Raw genomic sequence first — 20056 nt, 5'->3', positions numbered from 1 at the left:
GTATGTTGACCCCTTTAGCTCTTACTGCAGGCAAACGTCACAGTGTCCTGATTCAAACCATTGATTGATTAATGAGCTTGTGAGAGACCGATTGTGTGAAGAGATGTTTTAATCTTTTTGAAGTTTTGCTCTGTTTTGCTGTCTGTATTGAGCACATTTGTACTTAAGGCCTTCACCTGAGGTAGAAAATTTCAGTTACAATAATATCCCTGTGTCTGCTGGAATATGGATTCATTATTAATTATGAATTCATTATTAATATATTTTGTTCATCAGTGAAGCAATGGAAGGTCTCATCCATAGTGCTACCATAGCAATAACCTGATCACTGATGCCCAGTTTAGATTTTGCCAGGGCCACTCAGGTCCTGGCCTCACTACAGCCTTGGTTCAAACAAGGACAAAAGAGCTGAAGAGGTGAGGTGAGACTGACAGCCCTTGATATCAAGGCTGCATTCGACCGAGTGTCGCTTCAAGGAGCCCTAGCAAAACTGGAATCAACAGGTATCAGGGGACAAACTCTCCAATGTTTGGAGTCACACATGACGCATAGGAAGATGTTTGTGTGTTGTTGGACGTCAGCCATCTCAGCTCTGGGACATCTCTGCAGGAGTTCCTTAGGATAGTGTCCTAGGCCCAACCATCCTCAGCTGCTTCATCAGTGATGTTCCCAATATCATAAGGCCAGAATTGAGGATGTTCTCCAATGATTGCTTGTCCAGCACTATTAGCAACTCCTTAGTTACCGAAGCAGGCCACGTTCAAATGCAACAAGATCTGGGCAATATCAGACTCGGGCTGACAAGTGACAATAACATTCAAGCCACAAAAACACGTGGCCACTAAGGGATGTCACTGCCCCCCAGACCAAAGTCTCCAGGTAATGTGTCCATCCTTGCTGAGTCCCTGCAGTATTCACAACTCAGACTCCAGTTCTGTAATTGAGGGTAGATATGGAGGTCACTACCTGATTAAAATCTGAAAGATCTGCGATGTTGTAAATCAGGAACAAAAATAGAAGTTGCTGGAAAAGCACAGCAGGTTTGGCAGCATCTGTGAAGAAAAAATTCAGAGTTAACGTTTCAGGTCTGGTGACCCTTCCTGAGAACTCACTACCACCCCTAGATAATAAAATGTGAGGCTGGATGAACACAGCAGGCCAAGCAGCATCTCAGGAGCACAAAAGCTGACGTTTCGGGCCTAGACCCTTCATCAGAGAGGGGGATGGGGAGAGGGAACTGGAATAAAAATTTTTATTCCAGTTCCCTCTCCCCATCCCCCTCTCTGATGAAGGGTCTAGGCCCGAAACGTCAGCTTTTGTGCTCCTGAGATGCTGCTTGGCCTGCTGTGTTCATCCAGCCTCACATTTTATTATCTTGGAATTCTCCAGCATCTGCAGTTCCCATTATCTCTCACTACCACCCCAGACTTGTGTCGTGTATATTTCATTAGATGAGGTTTTCTCTGCATCTTTTCGTTTCATTAGTTTATCTAACTTAAATTATTGCTTTAATAAAGTAAGAGCCTTATCTTCTAATCTGTAATCTGCTTTCTTACCTTAAAAAGCAAAATAATGACTCACCAGCTAATTAACTGTTGCCCTGCCATTGACCCTTTTAACCCTCTGTCTCTGCATTTTATTTTCTTTTATCCCGATTGCTTTCGGTTACTGCGTTCGGTTGCTTTTGCACTGTCAATCTCGGACAAGTTCCAACTCACCCAATCCCTTAACCGCACCTCCTCTGGGAATATCGGCCAGCTCCCAGCACACACACCCCACCCTCAGCATTTCTGCTGTGATCTCCACTTTCTGGGGGATCTACAACTAAGGGCCTTTGGTATAAGAGTGGGTGCTACAATCAGGAAAATGCAGGTGAACACTCTCAGAGTGTTCAAAACTTGAGACTGACAATGACCGGGAGTCGATAAGGTTGATACCGTTGCTGTGTTTAAGAGGAACCTTAAGAGAAACACAATGTAGAAAGGAACAGGGAGGACGCACTGAGAGGCTGAGATGAAATAGCACAAATGGAGGTTTGTTTGAAGCCAACATGGGCAGATGGGCTGAATGGCCAGTTACTGTGCATTTGATCACTATGTACTACAAAACAGGCCTGTCCTGGTGGCTGGTAAATATTGAACAATGTGACAGATTGGAGTAGTGCTTGTTGGAACACCGAAAGGTACCACAAACAGATGTTTGGTCACTAACGTCACTGGCTCCTATAGAACATAAGAAAATAAGAACATAAAAACAAAGAGCAGGAGTAGGCCATCTGGCCCCTCAAACCTGACCCCAATTCAATAAGATCATGGCTGATCTTTTTGAGACTCAGCTCCACTTACCCGCCCACTCACCATAACCCTTAATTCATAGAACATAGAACATAGAACAGTACAGCACAGAACAGGCCCTTCAGCCCACAATGTTGTGCCGACCATTGATCCTCATGTATGCACCCTCAAATTTCTGTGACCATATACATGTCCAGCAGTCTCTTAAATGACCCGAATGACCTTGCTTCCACAACTGCTGCTGGCAACGCATTCCATGCTCTCACAACTCTCTGCGTAAAGAACCTGCCTCTGACATCCCCTCTATACTTTCCACCAACCAGCTTAAAACTATGACCCCTCGTGCTAGCCATTTCTGCCCTGGGAAATAGTCTCTGGCTGTCAACTCTATCTATGCCTCTCATTATCTTGTATACCTCAATTAGGTCCTCTCTCCTCCTCCTTTTCTCCAATGAAAAGAGACCGAGCTCAGTCAACCTCTCTTCATAAGATAAGCCCTCCAGTCCAGGCAGCATCCTGGTAAACCTCCTCTGAACCCTCTCCAAAGCATCCACATCTTTCCTATAATAGGGCGCCCAGAACTGGACGCAGTATTCCAAGTGCGGTCTAACCAAAGTTTTATAGAGCTGCAACAAGATCTCACGACTCTTAAACTCAATCCCCCTGTTAATGAAAGCCAAAACACCATATGCTTTCTTAACAACCCTGTCCACTTGGGTGGCCATTTTAAGGGATCTATGTATCTGCACACCAAGATCCCTCTGTTCCTCCACACTGCCAAGAATCCTATCCTTAATCCTGTACTCAGCTTTCAAATTCGACCTTCCAAAATGCATCACCTCGCATTTATCCAGGTTGAACTCCATCTGCCACCTCTCAGCCCATCTCTGCATCCTGTCAATGTCCCGCTGTGGCCTACAACAGCCCTCTACACTGTCAACGACACCTCCGACCTTTGTGTCGTCTGCAAACTTGCTGACCCATCCTTCAATTCCCTCGTCCAAGTCATTAATAAAAATTACAAACAGTAGAGGCCCAAGGACAGAGCCCTGTGGAACTCCACTCACCACTGACTTCCAGGCAGAATATTTTCCTTCTGCTACCACTCGCTGTCTTCTGTTGGCCAGCCAATTCTGTATCCAAGCAGCTAAGTTCCCCTGTATCCCATTCCTCCTGACCTTCTGAATGAGCCTACCATGGGGAACCTTATCAAATGCCTTACTGAAGTCCATATACACCACATCCACAGCTCGACCCTCATCAACCTTTCTAGTCACATCCTCAAAAAACTCGATAAGGTTTGTAAGGCATGACCTACCCCTCACAAAGCCGTGTTGACTGTATTTGATCAAGCCATGCTCTTCCAGATGGTCATAAATCTTATCCCTCAGAATCCTTTCTAACACCTTGCAGACGACAGACGTGAGACTTACCGGTCTATAATTGCCGGGGATTTCCCTATTTCCTTTCTTGAAGAGAGGAATTACATTTGCCTCTCTCCAGTCCTCAGGTACGACTCCAGTGGAGAGCGAGGATGCAAAGATCTTCGCAAGTGGCGAAGCAATTGCATTTCTCGCTTCCCAAAGCAGCCGAGGACAAATCTGATCCGGGCCTGGCGACTTGTCAATCTTAATGTTTGACAAAATTTTCAGCACATCAGCTTCGTCTATCTCTATCCATTCCAGCATGCACACCTGCTCTTCAAAGGTTTCATTCACGACAAAGTTTGTTTCTTTCGTAAAGACAGAAGCAAAAAACTCATTTAGGGCTTCCCCTACCTCCTCAGGCTCCACACACAAGTTCCCTATGCTATCCCTGATCGGCCCTACTCTTTCTTTGACCATTCTCTTATTCCTCACGTAAGTGTAAAATGCCTTTGTGTTTTCCCGGATTCCTTCTGCCAAGCCTTTCTCGTGCCCCCTCCTGGCTCTCCTCAGACCATTTATGAGCTCCTTCCTTGCCTGCATGTAATCCTCTCTAGCTGAACTTGACCCTAGCTTCCTCCACCTAATTCCTTTACTGTTCAAAAATTTATCTATTCTTGCCTTGAAAACATTCAGTGAGGTAGCTTCAACCGCTTTACTGGGCAGGGAATTCCACAGATTCACAACCCTTTGGGTGAAGAAGTTCCTCCTGACCTCTGTTCTACATCTGCTTCCCTTTACTTTGAGGCAATGCCCTCTCGTCCTATCACCTGCTAGTAGAAACAACCTCTCTGCCTCCACTTTATCGAGGCCCTTCATAATCTTATATGTTTCTATAAGATCTCCCCTCATTCTTCTGAATTCCAATCTGTATAATCCCAGTCTACTCAGTCTCTCCTCATATTCCAACCCTCTCAACTCTGGAATTAACCAAGTGAATCTCCTCTGCACTCCCTCCAGTGCTAGTATATCTCTTCTCAAGTAAGGAGACCAAAACTGCACACAGTACTCCAGGTGTGGTCTCACCAGGACCCTATACACTTGCAGCATTGCCTTCCTGTTTTTAAACTCCATCCCTCGAACAATGGCAGATAAAATTCCATTTGCCTTTTTTAATCACCTGCTGCACCTGCAATCCTACCTTCAGTGACTTGTACCTTGGGGCTAGGATGCTGTTGGAATTAGCAGTAAGCTCCAGGGAATACCACTCCCCACTGCCCCTCCTCATCAGCCAGATTCCGAGCTGAAAGGAAAGTTAGCCTCAGATGCTCAGTCTGAGCCTGACCAAACAGAAGTAGGGAGTTACTGGAATGGTGCAGAGCCCATCTTTCTTTCTTGGAGAGAACAGCACAGTTTAGTACAGTTCAAGACTGCATTGAAGCTATGCTGTTGTGGCCTGGCTTCACCATTCATTGCTCAGTGGATGCCTCTCAAAAGTACAACATCAGTTCAGATAATGCCTGAGAAAAATTCACACTGACATCCCAGTACCAAAGCATAAAACTGCCCAGACATCAGCGCAGGCAGAGACTAAACTAGCAGGAACCTTCAGATTAATCTGATGCTCAGCTGCAGTGGTGCGGCTTGCTAAACCAGAACACGGTCAAGGTTGGACAATCTCCTCCCTGTCACTGGTGAGCAAACAAGCAGCATATTCAAAATCAAACAAACTGCATGATCATCAGGTTCAAAAACAGAGCATTCACATTGCACCAGGGCGCTGCTACTTCATACAACAGCACCCAGCCCCTTCACCCTACTCCAACACCCAGACTCTTGACCCTGTTGTGACACCCAGCCCCTCGACTCCAACACCCAGCCGCTTGACTCCAACACCCAGCCCCTCGACTCTAATACTCAGCTCCTCGACTCCACTCCAACACTCAGCCCCTCGACTCCGCTCCATCATCTCAGATGTCATCGGTTTACAAGGACCGCAACATTCCCCTCGCAGTGGTCGAGACGCCCTTGACCGTGACTCCCACATTTCCCGCAACTCATCCCTCACACCCCGTTCGCGCAATAACCGCCAAAAGAGAACCCCCCTTGTCCTCATGTACCACCCCACCAAGCTCTGGATCCAATGCATCATCCTCTGACACTTCCGCCATCTGCAATCTGACCCCCACCACCAAAGACATTTTTCCCTCCCCACCCTTGTCTGCTTTCCAGAGGGACCACTCTCTCCGTGATTCCCTTTTCTGCTCCTCACTCCCCTCCAATCCCACCACACCTGGCACTTTCCCCTGCAACCGCAGGAAGTGCTACACCTGCCCCCATACCTCCTCCCTCACCCCCATCCCAGGCCCCAAGAAGACTTTCCACGTCAAGCAGATGAACACCTGCACATCTGCCAATGTGGTATACTGCATCCACTGTACCCGTTGTGACTACCTCTACACTGGGGAAACCAAGCAGAGGCTTGGGGACCGCTCTGCAGAACACCTATGCTCAGTTGACAATAAACAACTACACCTCCCAGTTGCGAACCATTTCAACTCCCCCTCCCATTCCTCAGACAACATGTCCATCCTGGGCCTCCTGCAGTGCCACAACGATGCCACCCGAAGGTTGCAGTGACAGCAACTCATATTCCGCTTAGGAACCCTGCAACCCAATGGTATTGTGGATTTCACAAGCTTCAAAATCTTCCCTCCCCCTACTGCATTCCAAAACCAGCCCAGCTCATCCCTGCCTCCCTAACCTGTTCTTCCTTTCACCTGTCCCCTCCTCCCACCTCAAGCCACATCCCGATTTCCTTCCTAATCTCATCCTGCCCCCTTGACCTGTCCCCTCCCTACCAGCACTGCACACCCCCCTATACTCACCTCTACTGGCTCCATCCCCGCCTCTTAAACTTGTCTGTCTCTTCTCCACCTATCTTCTCCTCTATCCATCTTGAATCTGCCTCCCCCTCTCTCGCTATTTATTTGAGAACCCTCTCCCCCTCCCCCATTTCTGATGAAGGGTCTAAGCCCAAAACGTCAGCTTTCGTGCTCCTAAGATGCTGCTTGGCCTGCTCTGTTCATCCAGCTCCACACTTTGTTATCAGGGAGATTACTGCTGCCTCTAGAATAGATCCAAACCTGGTTTAGGGCCAGGTACTGTGTCCCAGCCCCTGGTGACCAGTTACCCAGTACTGGCAAGTGCCTATTGCTTCCATATCAAACTGTGAGCTGAGCCAAAGGGAGCCATGTGGTGGAATTGGAGTACCATGTTTGTGGGTTCACTCAATGACCATGGTAGAGACAGGAAACACTGACTGTTTAGACTTTAGATTCTGGGAAGTGGTAAGTGTTCAAACCCTTTCAAGCCCTCGGTTTTTCCTCTGTTGGGTGTCATGTTGGGTATTGCTGCCAAGGTCTGCTTTTATTCATAGGAGTCGCTATAATGCAGAAGGAGGCTATTCATCCCAATAAGTCTACATTGACCCTCCAAAGAGCATCCCACCTGTCCCTGTAACCCCGATTTTCCAATGGCTAGTCTATCTGGCCTGCAAACTATGGACAATTTAGCATGACCAATCCATATAACCTGCACATCTTTGCACTGTGGGAGGAAACCAGACCACCCAACGGGATACCCACGCAGACACGGGGAGAATGTGCAAACTTCACATAAGGCAGTCTCCTGAGCTTGGAATTGAACCCGGGTCCCTAGTGATGGGAGGCGGCAGTGCTAACTACTGAGCCACCATGCCACTCCACTATTGCCTGGTCAAATTTCCTGGTGAAATTGTTGAACCGCTGCAGTCCTTCTGCTGTGGTTAGATCCACAATGCCATTAGGGAGGGAATTCCAGGAGTTTGACCCAGTGACAGTGAAGGAACGGTGATATATTTCCAAGTCAGGATGGTGAGTGGTTTGGAGGGGAACTTGTAGCGGGCCAGTGTTCCCGTGTATCTGCTTTCCTTGTCCTTCTCGATGCAAATGGTCATGAATTTGGAAGGGGCTGTCTAAGGAGGGTTGACTCATTACTGCCAATCTATCTTTTCAACTTTGCTCCATATTGTTGATACTCATACTCCATATAAGCCCTATTGCCCTCAATAGACCTGATGAATTACAGTGTTAAAGAAACACAATCAAATTCAAAATATTTTCATTTTTGGGTTGCTTTCAAAAGCATGAATGTCCATTTATACAGTGCCTTCAACTGGGAAAGTAGGTCCACTGTAAAGCTGTGCCACTCGGGCTTCATAAGGAAATGTTAGGGCATTTGATCGGCCACTTATTGTCGGAGGGAGCATTTTGGAAAAAAAGCAAGGACAGAGAGGCAATGAGGTTTGCAGAGAAATTTCCTGAGGTTGAGACCCAGGCAACTGAAAGCATAGTCACCACTGGCGGAATGATTTAAATTAACAATCAATTAGAGGCCAGAATTAGTGGAGTACAGATGGTCCTGAGGCCAAAGGAGTTTATCAGACTGATTTCTGGGGCGGGATTGATATACGAAGAGAGACAATTAGGACCATATTCATGGGAGTTTAGAAGGATGAGGGGGGAATCTCATAGAAACCTATAAAATTCTCCCAGAACTGGACAGGGTAAACAAAGGAAGGATGTGTCCAATGGCCGGGGAGTCCAGGACCAGGCTTAACAGTCTAAAAGTACAGGATAGGCTGTTTAGGACTGAGATGAGGTGAAATATCTTCACTCAGGGAGTGATAAATCTGTGAGATTCTTTGCCACTGAAAGCAGTTGAAGCCATAACATAGAACGTTTTAGGAAAGGAGTTAGATCTAATTCTTTTGGCTAAAGAGATCAAAGGTTTTTGGGGAGAAAACGGGAGCAGGTACTGAGGTGGATGGTCAGCCGTGATTGTCTTGAATGGTGGAACAGGCCCAAAGGGCTGAAGGGCCTACATCTGCTACTATTTTCGATGTTTCGATGACAAAAGGTACGGAGTGGCAAAGCCTCAGATGGTTTTAGAGATGTGTACATCAATTTTAAAATCATTGTTTTTCTCAAGTGGGAGACATCATGAGTACACTATGTCCACACGGTCTGCAGTGTGTCAAGATGGCGGCTCCTCAGCTGTTAACAGGGAGGTACGAGTGAAAACACAGGCAGCGGAAATTTGGATGATTCGAGTTAACAGGCAGAAATTGGCAGGAGTCTAGCCCCAGAGTGTGTTGGGGTAGTTAGGTCTAGAGGTAACTGAGGCATGAAGGAGATGATAAGTTGGATTCAGATGAAGGTATTGAAAAGAAAATGGCCGTTCTTAGTGCAAATACAGGGTTGGTCATTTACCTCAGTGCCTGACGTGACCCCAAAACTGGAAACAAGCCAGCAGTTGTCCGAGAGAGTGGGATACAGTTGTTAATTAGGACGTGGTCAAAACTGAAGATGCTAGCCACAGATTTCTGGATATCTAATTGGAATAGAAGCCTTGGCCCATGTTTCGATCAGAATCAGGAGGGCCTTCAGATTGTAGGTTAGGGGCAACCTATGCCAACATCCTTTGAAACAGAAGGTTCTGAAAATCTATGTGAGCTATGAGGGCTGGCTGGCATCTTGGAAAGTCCATCTATCCTGTTGTGTTTTTTTGACAGGGTGTGATACCACTGGGCGGATGTGTGGTGGAGGCAAAGGAAGAGCCCAATATGCCATTTGTGATGAAGATTTCCCATGAGGATTTCCACGTAAGTAAGAGCTGCCCTCAGGCCAGTAAGACTCCGAGGTACTGGGGCAATGTTTTCCCCTTCCAGCCATCCCAGCATCATAGGAGATTTCCAACCCAGAGCACTGGGAGTAGGCTGAGTTGAAAGGGCAAATGGTTGAGCCTTCAACAATGGTTTCCATGGAGTGAGAGTCAGTGAGTGTCACTTTGGATCTGCTGTTTGGAAAAGACAAGATGTTGTTAGAGACCTCTTTCAAGTCGACGTGTTCAATCATTGGATCCACGTTGTACGCCAAAGCTGGACCACGTCACTAAGCATAATCTTGCCTGTCAATCAGGTTCCATAACACCAGTTCCCTTGAAATCAATTTGAATTTTATTGAGAAGCATTTGCCATGATCTTTCCAATGAGTACACACCATCGTGTTCAGTTTGGGCACACCTCTGTGTGTTCATTGCCTCTTCTTTGACATCTTGCCCTCTCACTCTTCCAAGCTCTGCTTCAAAAGAAGTTTTGCTCTCAGCTGCTGTCATCAATGGGAACCATCACCTAACAGTGCATTTGTTGAACTAACATATGCGTTAAGAGCAGGAGAAGGCCATTCACACTCTCAGGTCTACTCTGCTATTCAGTAAGATCATGGCAGGTGTGGTTGTGGCCTCACATATAATTTCCTGCCTATCCAGAAGCCATAGCCTTTGATTCCTTTTGTCAGTCGATGATTTAGCAAGCACAGCTCAGTTGGGTGGATGACTGGTTTGCGATGCAGAGTGACGTCCACAGGGTGGGTTCAATTCCTGCACCAACTGAGGTTACCATGAAGGACCCTCCCTCTCCCCTTGTCTGAGGTATGACAGCCCTCAGGTTAAACCCCACTAGTTATGTCTCTCTCTCTCTCTCTCTGAGAGAGTGGAACCATGGTGACTTATTGGCCTTACAAAGACTCAAAGACACATCTTCTCTGTGTCCCCTCTCGGCTTTCCTCCATCATCTCAGCATCCAGCCTGTCAACTTTTCCCATGATTTTACACCTCAGTAAGACTCCCCTTTCATCCTTCTAAACTCCTGTAGATACAGCTTACCCTGTTCAACATTTCATCGTAACCCCTCCTCCCAAGATTCAGCCAGGTGATCATTCTGTGAACTGCTTTTCATGATATTATATTCTTTCTTTAGTAAGGAGACCAAAACCGTATACATCAGATGTGGTCTCACCCACGCCCAGTACAACCGTAGCTCACTTCCCTACTTTTATGCTCTATTCCCTTGCCTTCTTAATCACTTGCTGTACCTGCTTTTTGTCAATCACTTCTTGTGATGCTTATAGCAAAATCTCCAAGCCACTCATCATCCTAACTTGGAAATATAACATTGATCCTGCACTGTTGCTGTCTCGAAATCCTGGAATACCCTCCCTGAGGACATTGTGGGTCTACCTACAGCACGTGGACTGCAGTTCAAGAAGCCAGCTCACCACCACCTTCTCAAGGGGCAACTAGGGTCAGGCTGTAAATGCTGAGCCAAGCCAGCAACTCCCACGTCGCACGAGACAATAAAACACCACGATCCCTGAGTGCATTGCAGAGCTCTGCGATCTCTCTCCATTTTAACTAAGATGCTGGCTTTCTATTCATTCTGTCAATGTGGGCAAATTCACAGTTTCCCACATTATACCCCATCAGCCATTTTTAAAAATTTACTCACCCAATTTATCTCTATCCCCTTACATTCACTTCGCAATTCATTTTCCAACCTATCTTTACGTCATTAGTAAACTATACATTCTGCCCCTTTGTCCGAATCGTTGATATAGACCATAAATAATTGAGGACCCAGCACTGACCTCTGTGGTACTGTAGTCACTGCCTCTTGCTAAAACAAAGTGCCCATTTGTAATGACTCTGTCTCCTGTCAGCTGCTGTCCATGCAATTACGTTTACCCTCCTAGACTGCGAGTTATCAATTTGTGATGTAGTTTGTTTTGATGTCTTGTGTCTTTGGAAATCCAAGTAGACAACATCCACAGGTTTCCCTTTATTCACCCTGCTTTCCACTCCCTCAAATAACTCAAACAATATTAGTCAAACATGACTTCCTTTTCAAGAAACCACATTGACTCTCCCTGAATGCATTATGATTTGCAAAGTATGGTTCTAGAAACTCCTTAATAATAGATTGCAGCATTTTCCCAATGAAAGATGTTGGGGATAATTATTACTTTCTGCCTCCCTCCTTCCTTCAATACAAAAATTATGGTCATTAACGGGACCTTTCCAGAGTCTTTTTTTATATTCTTGGGTGGGATATGGGTTTCGTCGCCCGGGCTAGCATTTATTGTCCAGTTAGTTGCCCTTGAGAAGGTGATGGTGAGCTTGAACCAATGTAGTCAATGTGCCATAGGTAGAACTCAAGTAACCTTAGGGAGGGAGTTCCAAGATTTTAACCAGTGAAAGTGAAACTTATCTCCAAGTTAAGATGGTGATCCATGGAAGATTGCAAACAGTGCAGCTATTATCTTACAGGGCATTTCTTTCCAGACCCTCCAATGAAGTCCATCAGGGCCTGGGGACTTGCTCAATAGTTTTCTCTGGTGATTGAGATTTAAGATCCTTCCTTCCTTTCATCTCTTGACTTACAATCATCACTGAGATGTCTTTTGTATATTTTACAGTGACGTCTCGGCTCAATTCATCCACCAGTTTCTTATATTTCATTATTAATTCCTCAAACACACTCCCTAGAGGACGTATTGGCTTTAGTTACCGTTTCCCTTTCTAAAATATGTGGAGAAACCCTAGATGAGGATATGAGTTTTAAAAATGAGACTTTGTTTAAATGGAACTGACAGAGGCTGGAGCTGAGCAGAACTTGTCAAGAGAAAGGATTGGGGCAACAGGCAAGATTTGAACCTCCTCAAGCTTACTGAGGCTATAGACGGAAAAAGTTTGGAGTAGTTTAGTAGAGAGGCAACAAAGGAATGGGTGACGACTTTCAGATCAGTTGATGTTTGAGAAATGTCAGGCAACACAGAACTGTGTCACAATATCTTCACAATGCCTTGGATGTGTGGTTAGAATCAAGTTGACAAGCAAGAGTATGTTGCCCAGTCCTACTGAGCTTTAGAGATAATGGGAACTGCAGATGCTGGAGAATTCCAAGATAATAAAATGTGAGGCTGGATGAACACAGCAGGCCAAGCAGCATCTCAGGAGCACAAAAGCTGACGTTTCGGGCCTAGACCCTTCATCAGAGAGGGGGATGGGGAGAGAGAACTGGAATAAATAGGGAGAGAGGGGGAGGCGGACCGAAGATGGAGAGTAAAGAAGATAGGTGGAGAGAGTGTAGGTGGGGAGGTAGGGAGGGGATAGTTCAGTCCAGGGAAGACGGACAGGTCAAGGAGGTGGGATGAGGTTAGTAGGTAGCTGGGGGTGCGGCTTGGGGTGGGAGGAAGGGATGGGTGAGAGGAAGAACCGGTTAGGGAGGCAGATTCAGGTTGGACTGGTTCTGGGATGCAGTGGGTGGGGGGGAAGAGCTGGGCTGGTTGTGTGGTGCAGTGGGGGGAGGGGACGAACTGGGCTGGTTTAGGGATGCAGTAGGGGAAGGGGAGATTTTGAAACTGGTGAAGTCCACATTGATACCATATGGCTGCAGGGTTCCCAGGCGGAATATGAGTTGCTGTTCCTGCAACCTTCGGGTGGCATCATTGTGGCAGTGCAGGAGGCTACTGAGCTTTAGCAGTGTTGACTCGTTGAAGATCCTGAGGCCATTAGACAGACTGTTGAACTGAAACAGTACCAGCTACCCCAGTCCCAGCCGGGCTATATCCTCATGCATTCTCATCTCCATATCTCTGCTATGCTTAAACTACAGCCTTTGTCCTTTAACTGTCTTTGTGATCTGCCAGCATACAAATCAGATTAATTCTCCATTATTCTGTGATTTTGCTGGCATTGCTTTATCAGAAAATCTGTCTTTTCTCCATGTTAGAACACTATAATCTGCTGATGTGTCTCTTCACTGCTAAGATTCACTCCGTCTCCTTTTCATAAGACCATAAGCTTTAGAAGCATAATTAGGCCATTCAGCCCATCACGTCTGCTCCACCGTGGCTGATATGTTTCTCAATCCCATTCTCCTGCCCTCTCCCTGTAACTCTTGATCCCCTCACTAATCAAGAACCATCTGTCTCTGTCTTAAATACAGTCAATGGCTCGGCCTCCACTGCTCTCGATGGCAATGTATTCCACAGATTCACCACCCTCTAGCTGAAGAAATTTCTCCTCATCTCAGTTCTAAAGGGTCGTTCCTTTACTCTGAGGCTGCGCCCTCGGATCCTAGTCCTTCCTGCTAGTGGAAACGTCTTTTCCATGTCCATTGTATCCAGGCCTCTCAATATCCTGTAAGCTTCGAACAGATCCTCCCTCAATCTTCTCCAAGTTCAGACCCAGATCAACCACTCCTCACATGACAAGTCCTTCATCTCCGGGATCATTGTTATAAACCTCCTCTGGATACCCTCAAAAGCCAGTGTATCCTTCCTCAGATACGGGGCTAAAATACTGACAATATTCCAAATGCAGTTTGACTAGTGTCTTATACAGCTTCAGCAGTACATCTCTGTTATGTGTTCTAGCTCCCTTGTAATGAATGCTGACATTGCATTTGCCTTCCTAACTAGCATCTAAATTTGCATGTTAACCTTAAGAGAATCCTGAACGAGAACTCCAAAAAGTCACTTTGTACTTCAGATTTCCGAAGCCTTTTCCCCATTTAGAAAATAGCCTATGCCTCTATTCTTCCTAACAAAGTGTATAACTTCACACTTTCCTATACTGCACTCCATCTGCCTCTTCTTTGCCCACTCTCCTGGCCTGTCCAAATCCTTCTACATCATCCCAATTTCCTCAACACAACCTGCCCTCCACCTATTTTTGTGTCATCTGTAAACGTTAGCATCAGTGCCCTCAGTTCTCCTTCGTCCAGCTCATTAATGTATAATGCAAATAGTTGTGGTCTTAACACTTAACCCTACAGAACTCCACTGGCCACTGGCTACTATCCTGGAAAAGATCCCTTTCTCCCAACTCTCTGCCTTCCGACAGTCATCCAACACTCTATCCATGTCAGTACCTTGTCCCTAACACCATCCAATCTCATTCTCAGATAGACTGTAAAATCTTACCAACAACTGAGATCAGGCTAACCAGCCTATGTGTCCTGACTTCTGCCTCACTCCCTTCTTAAAAAGGAGCATTAAATTAGCCATTTCCAAGTCCTCTGGGACCCTCCCTGACTCCAGTGATTCCTGAAAGATCACAACCAATGTCTCCACAATTGCTTCAGCTATCTCCTTCAGAACTCTGGGATGTAGTCCATCTGGTCCAGATGATTTATCCACCTCCAGACCTTTCAGCTTCTCCAGCATCTTCTCCTTAGTGATGGCCACTACACTCATCTCTGCCCCCTGACTGTCTTGGAACTCTGGTATGTTGCTGATGCCTTTCACTGTGAAAACTGATGTGAAGTACCTGTTGTGTTCCAGTGCCATTTCTTTGTGCCCCATTACTAATTCTCCAGCCTTGGTTTCCAGCAACTAGTGCCTCCTCTTGCCTCTCACTTGCTTTTTACATATCTAAACAAAAAAGAACTCTTGCAGTCTTCTTTTATATTTCTGCTTAGCTTACTCTCATGTTTCATCTTCTCCACCTCCCCCACCTTATTGTTTTTTTGCATTATCCACTACTGGCTTTTAAAGATTTCCCAATCCTCTGGCTTCCCTTTAATCTTCACCACATTGTATAGTTTTTCTTTTGCTTTTATTCTGGCCCAACTTCCCTTGTCAGCCATAGTTGCCTTATGCTCCCCTTAGTCTCTGCTTTCTTTCTTGGGATAAGTTTCTGCTGTGTTTCTGGATTACCCCCAGAAACTCCTGCCATTGCTGCTCCTCCCAATCAACTGTAGCCTGCTCCTCCCTTATGTCCTTGTAGTTACCTTTACTTGTAATACCATAACGTATGGTCACTGCCCCCTAGGGGTCCCTCCACCTTAAGCTCCCTAATCAAGTCTCTTCTTTAATCTTGCATGGGATGTGATCATTTCTGGCGAAACCAGCATTTATTGCCGATACCTAATTGCCCATAGGGAAGTTAAGCATCAACCACATTGCTGAGGGTTTGGAGTCACATGTAGTCCAAACCAGGTAAGGATGGCAGGTTTCTGTCCCTAAAGGATATTAGTGAACCAGGCAGTTTTTACCAATAACAGAATGGAGGGATTTGGGAGTCTTCATTCATGAATCACAAAAAGCTAACATCCATATTCAGCGAGTTATCTGGAAGGCAAACATTGGCCTCTATTTCAAAGAGAATGGAACATAAAAGTAGGGAAGTTTTGCTAAAACTGTACAAGGCACTAGTGAGTCAGGAGTTGGAATAATGTGAGCAGTTTAGGGCCCCTTATGTGAACAAAGATAGACTGGCATTGGAGGCAATCCTGAGAAGGTTCACTCAGCTAATTCTGGGTATGGGTGGCCTGTCTTATAAGGAGAGGGTGAGTAGGTTGGGCCTGTACATATTGGAATTTAGAAGAATGAGAGGCAAGCTTAGTGAAACATACATGACTCTTAGGAGGCTTGACGGGGCAGATGTTGAAAACTTATTTCTCCTTTTGGGAGACTCTGGGAGCAGAGGCATCATCTCAGAATAAGGGATCACCCATTTAAGACAGAGATGAGGAGGAATTTCTTCTCTCAGAGGGTGGCAAATCTGTGGAATTCTTTACCTCAAAGGGCTTTCGAGGCTTGGTCATTAAGTATATTCAAGGCTGAGAGACTTTTTTTAATCAGTAAGGGAACCGAGTATCTTTGTGGAACAGGTGGGAAGTGGAGCTGAGGATTATCAGATCAGCCACAATGTCATTGAACGGTCGAGCAGACCCGATGGGCTGAATGGCTTAATCATTCTCCTACCTTTTGTAGTCTTAGCAATTGAGGGTAATATTTGTAGCTTTGATCCAATGGCTTTGGTGTTCTCCTCCTCTTTAGCTTTGAAGAATTGTTCTGGTCATCCTGCTCCAGAAAGGATATTATTAAACTGTAAGATAAGATTTACAAGGATGTTGCCGGGACTAGCGGGTTTGAGTTATATTGGGAGGCTGGATAGGCCGGGACTTTTCTCCCTGGAATGTCACAGGTTGAGGGGTGACCTTGCAGAGGTTTAGGAAATAATGAGGGGCACGGATAGGGTGAATAGCCAAGTTCATTTCTCCAAGATGGGGGAGCCCAAAACTAGAGGGCATAGGGTTAAAGTGTGAGGGGAAGGATTTAAAAGGGATCTGAGGGACAACATTTTCAGCCACAGGATGGTATGAAATGAGCTGCCAGTGGAAGTGGTAGAGGCTGGTACAGTTACAACACATAAAAGACGTTTGGATGGATGCATTGTTAGGAAAGGGTTAGAGGGATATGGACCAAACGCAGGCAAATGGGACTGGTTCAGTTTGGGAAAGCTGGTCGGCATGGACGAGTTAGACTGAAGGGTCTGTTTCTGTGCTGCATGGCTGTGTGAGTCAATGACTCTACCACTGAGTGGCTGAGTCTGATAAATGAAGTTACGAGTTGCTACAGCAAGTCTCTGCTGTCTTGTCTCACAGTTTCCGCTGGGTTCAGCAGTATCAGGGCCAACTCAATGGACTCAAAACAAATTGTAAATCCAGAAAAATGAATGCAGCAAATGAATTAAGTAGTTTGGAATGGGTCAATTGACTACCTCAAACCAGAATTTATGTGGTTTACATCACCAGACAACAATGTTATGGACCCATAATTTATGGAATTTAATTAGTGAGAGTGCAATTGAATCGAACAGGATTCATTAAATGGAAAATAAATATTTTACTATCCAGCTCACGGTGTTGGCTGATTCCTCCCAGTCAAGATCCCCAAATATTCACAAACTCCACATGCCTCCTTCCCTCTCCACCGTTTGCTAAGCTTTCCTTCCTTAGATATTGCCGTCAAGTCTTACCTGCACCATCTGCATCCAGCCGTCCCTAAACCAATCCCTGGCTCGACAGGAAACACCCTCCCCCATCCCCACTACCCAGCTCCAGAAATGGGCACCACCTCATAGAAGCTTCTGGAAGGCTGCCACAGCCAATTTCAGAAACTGGCCACTGAATGGCGAATGCGTGCTTCTGTGGCACCTTATCACCAAATTCCAGGAGAGTACCGTGCTTCCTATTTTGGTGCTTTGGAAGAAGAGTCACAGACATTAGATAAATGTGAGCTGTTGCATTTTGTAAGATGAAGCTGGGCAGGACTTACACAGTTAATGATAGGGCTCTGGGGAACAAAGAGAAGAGGTACACTGTTCCTTGAAAGTAGCACCACAGGTACACAGGATGGTGAAGAAGGTGATTAGCATGCTTGCCTTCATTAGTCAGAGCACTGAGTCCAGGAGTTGGGGTATCATGTCACAGCCATACAAGACACTGGTAAGGCCACATTTGGAGTACTGTGTACAGTTCAAGTTGCTCAAGAGAGGGTGCAGAAAAGATTTACAAGGATGTTACTGGGCTTGGAGGGTTTGAATTATATGGAGAGGCTGGATAGGCCGGGACTTTTTTCCCTAGAACGTATGAGTTTGAGGGCTGACCTTATAGATGTTTATAAAATCAATGAGGGACACAGATAACATGTCTAGCTAAGGTCTTTTCCCCAGAATAGGGTGTCCAAAAATAGAGGACATCGATTTAATAGGTTTAATATAATAAGAGGGCAAAGTTTTAAAAGGGACCTGAGGGGCAACTTTTTCACACAGAGGGTGGTGTGCGTATGGAATGAACTGCAGAGAAAGTGGTAGAGGAGGGTGCTACTATAACATTTAAAAGATGTTTGGATAGATACATGGATCAGAAAGATTTAGAGGGCTATGTGACAAATGCAGGCAAATGGGACTAGTTCAGTTTAGGAAACATGGTTGACATGGACAAGTTGGACCAAAGGGTCTATTTCTATGTTGTATGACGCTATGATTCTATGGCTTTATATAATGTAGACACAGTAGGGTCAATTAGCTCAGTTGGCTGGATAATTAGACAGTGGTACAGAATCAACCAAACAGCATAGATGAATCATAATACAATTTGTGGGGTCATACCCCCCCATACTGTAGTCACCCTGTCAATGTATATATATCCAATTGTCTGTCTCAAAGGAGGACAGATGTTCTTGATCCTCTGACGACTATCTTGTAACACAATGTAGGAAGTGTAGCATCAATTTTTACTAACAGAGCAAAAAGGATAAGTGACTCCCTAAAGTGAATAAGTGCTTTTGATAAAATCACTGACTTTTGACTTGAGGGAGTGCTTCCAGGGCACTGCTGACAGCAACAGCTGCTGAGTCAACATGGCTTCATGAAGGGGAAATGGGCCTTAGAAAAATATTACTTGAGGAGGATAGATGAAGGGGAACCAGTAGACATAACATATCTGGATTTCAAAAGGTGTTTTATAAGATATCACATGTTAGCTACTTAATAACATTAGAGCTGATGGTGTTGGGGGTAGTATATTAGCATGGATAGAGGATTAGTTAACTCACAGAAAAATAGAGTTTGGGAAAAGGTAGCATTTTCAGGATGACAATCTGTAACTAGTGCATTTCCAAAGGGAGCAGTGCTGGGTCCACAATAATTCGCAACACATATTAATGACTTGTTTAGGGAAAGTGAATGTACTATAGCTATGTTTGTGTATGACACAGAAATAGGTGGGAAGTCAAGTGGTGAGATTGATGCAAAGAGTCTGCAGAAGGGTATATAGACAGCTTGAGTAAAAACTTGGCAGATGGAGCATAAAGTGAGGTTATGCACTTTGGCAGGAAGAATAGAGGAACTGAACATTACTTAAATGGAGAAGGGCAGCAGAAAGGCACAGAACAGGAATTTTGCAAATGTGTCAGCCATGGGTCACAAAAAGCCACAATTCAATGGTTAATGGGGAAGTCAAATGGAATGTTGGACCTCATTTCAAAGGGAATGGACCATAAAAGTGGAGAGGCAAAAAACTGAGAATGCTGGTAATCTGAAGCAAAAACAGAAAATGCAGGAGAAACCGGAACAATCAGTGCAGAGAGAAACAGGGCAAGATTTGGTTGATGTGTGATTCTTTGTTTTGCTCTGGAAGAGGGTCAGCCCAGGTTTAGTTCCAGCAATCTCTCTACTCCATAACCGTTCATCAGAATGTTTCAGTTCAACTTCCTGTTGATACTTCGATCAGAATCCTTCTGACCGTGTTTAATTGAGACACTTGACCGTTGACACGTTTCATAACCCTCGATAATGCAGTTCGGAAGAGAGATTGGAGCAGCTAGGTCTTCCTTTCTATGGAGAGAAAATGGTTAAGAGGAGATTTGATTGGATTTTCTCAATCAAGATGGTTCTGGGAAAAGTGGATAGGGAGAAACTGTTCCAATTCAACTATCAGTTGCGAACCATAGGGTACAGAATTGAAGTGTTGTGCAGAAAAAGCAAAGGGAAGATGAGAAAAAAACTTCTTACACAGTGAGTGTGTACTGTGTGCAATGCATTGCCTGGGAGTGTGTGGGAGGCAGGTTCAGTTGTGCCATTCAAGAAGGGTATTAGAGAATAATTTAGATAGAAACATGACGCAGGGATTATGGTGGAAGAAGCAGGAGACTGGCTCTTCAGTTA

The 20056-nt window shown here is 45.4% G+C and overlaps 1 protein-coding gene across 3 annotated transcripts in view; it reads left to right on the top strand.

Moving 5' to 3' along the window:
* Positions 1 to 20056, top strand: part of plekhd1 (pleckstrin homology domain containing, family D (with coiled-coil domains) member 1) — a 94653-nt gene that overhangs the window by 11639 nt on the left and 62958 nt on the right. For all 3 annotated transcript variants that reach the window (XM_059649352.1, XM_059649351.1, XM_059649353.1), the window contains exon 3: positions 9273 to 9362. In XM_059649352.1, the coding sequence (XP_059505335.1) occupies positions 9273 to 9362 (90 nt within the window). The remainder of the gene's footprint in view (positions 1 to 9272; positions 9363 to 20056) is intronic.

The sequence above is a fragment of the Stegostoma tigrinum genome, chromosome 10 (assembly GCF_030684315.1).
Source record: "Stegostoma tigrinum isolate sSteTig4 chromosome 10, sSteTig4.hap1, whole genome shotgun sequence".
In the NCBI taxonomy this organism is placed as follows: domain Eukaryota; kingdom Metazoa; phylum Chordata; class Chondrichthyes; order Orectolobiformes; family Stegostomatidae; genus Stegostoma; species Stegostoma tigrinum.
This window is presented reverse-complemented; position numbering and strand designations above follow the sequence as displayed.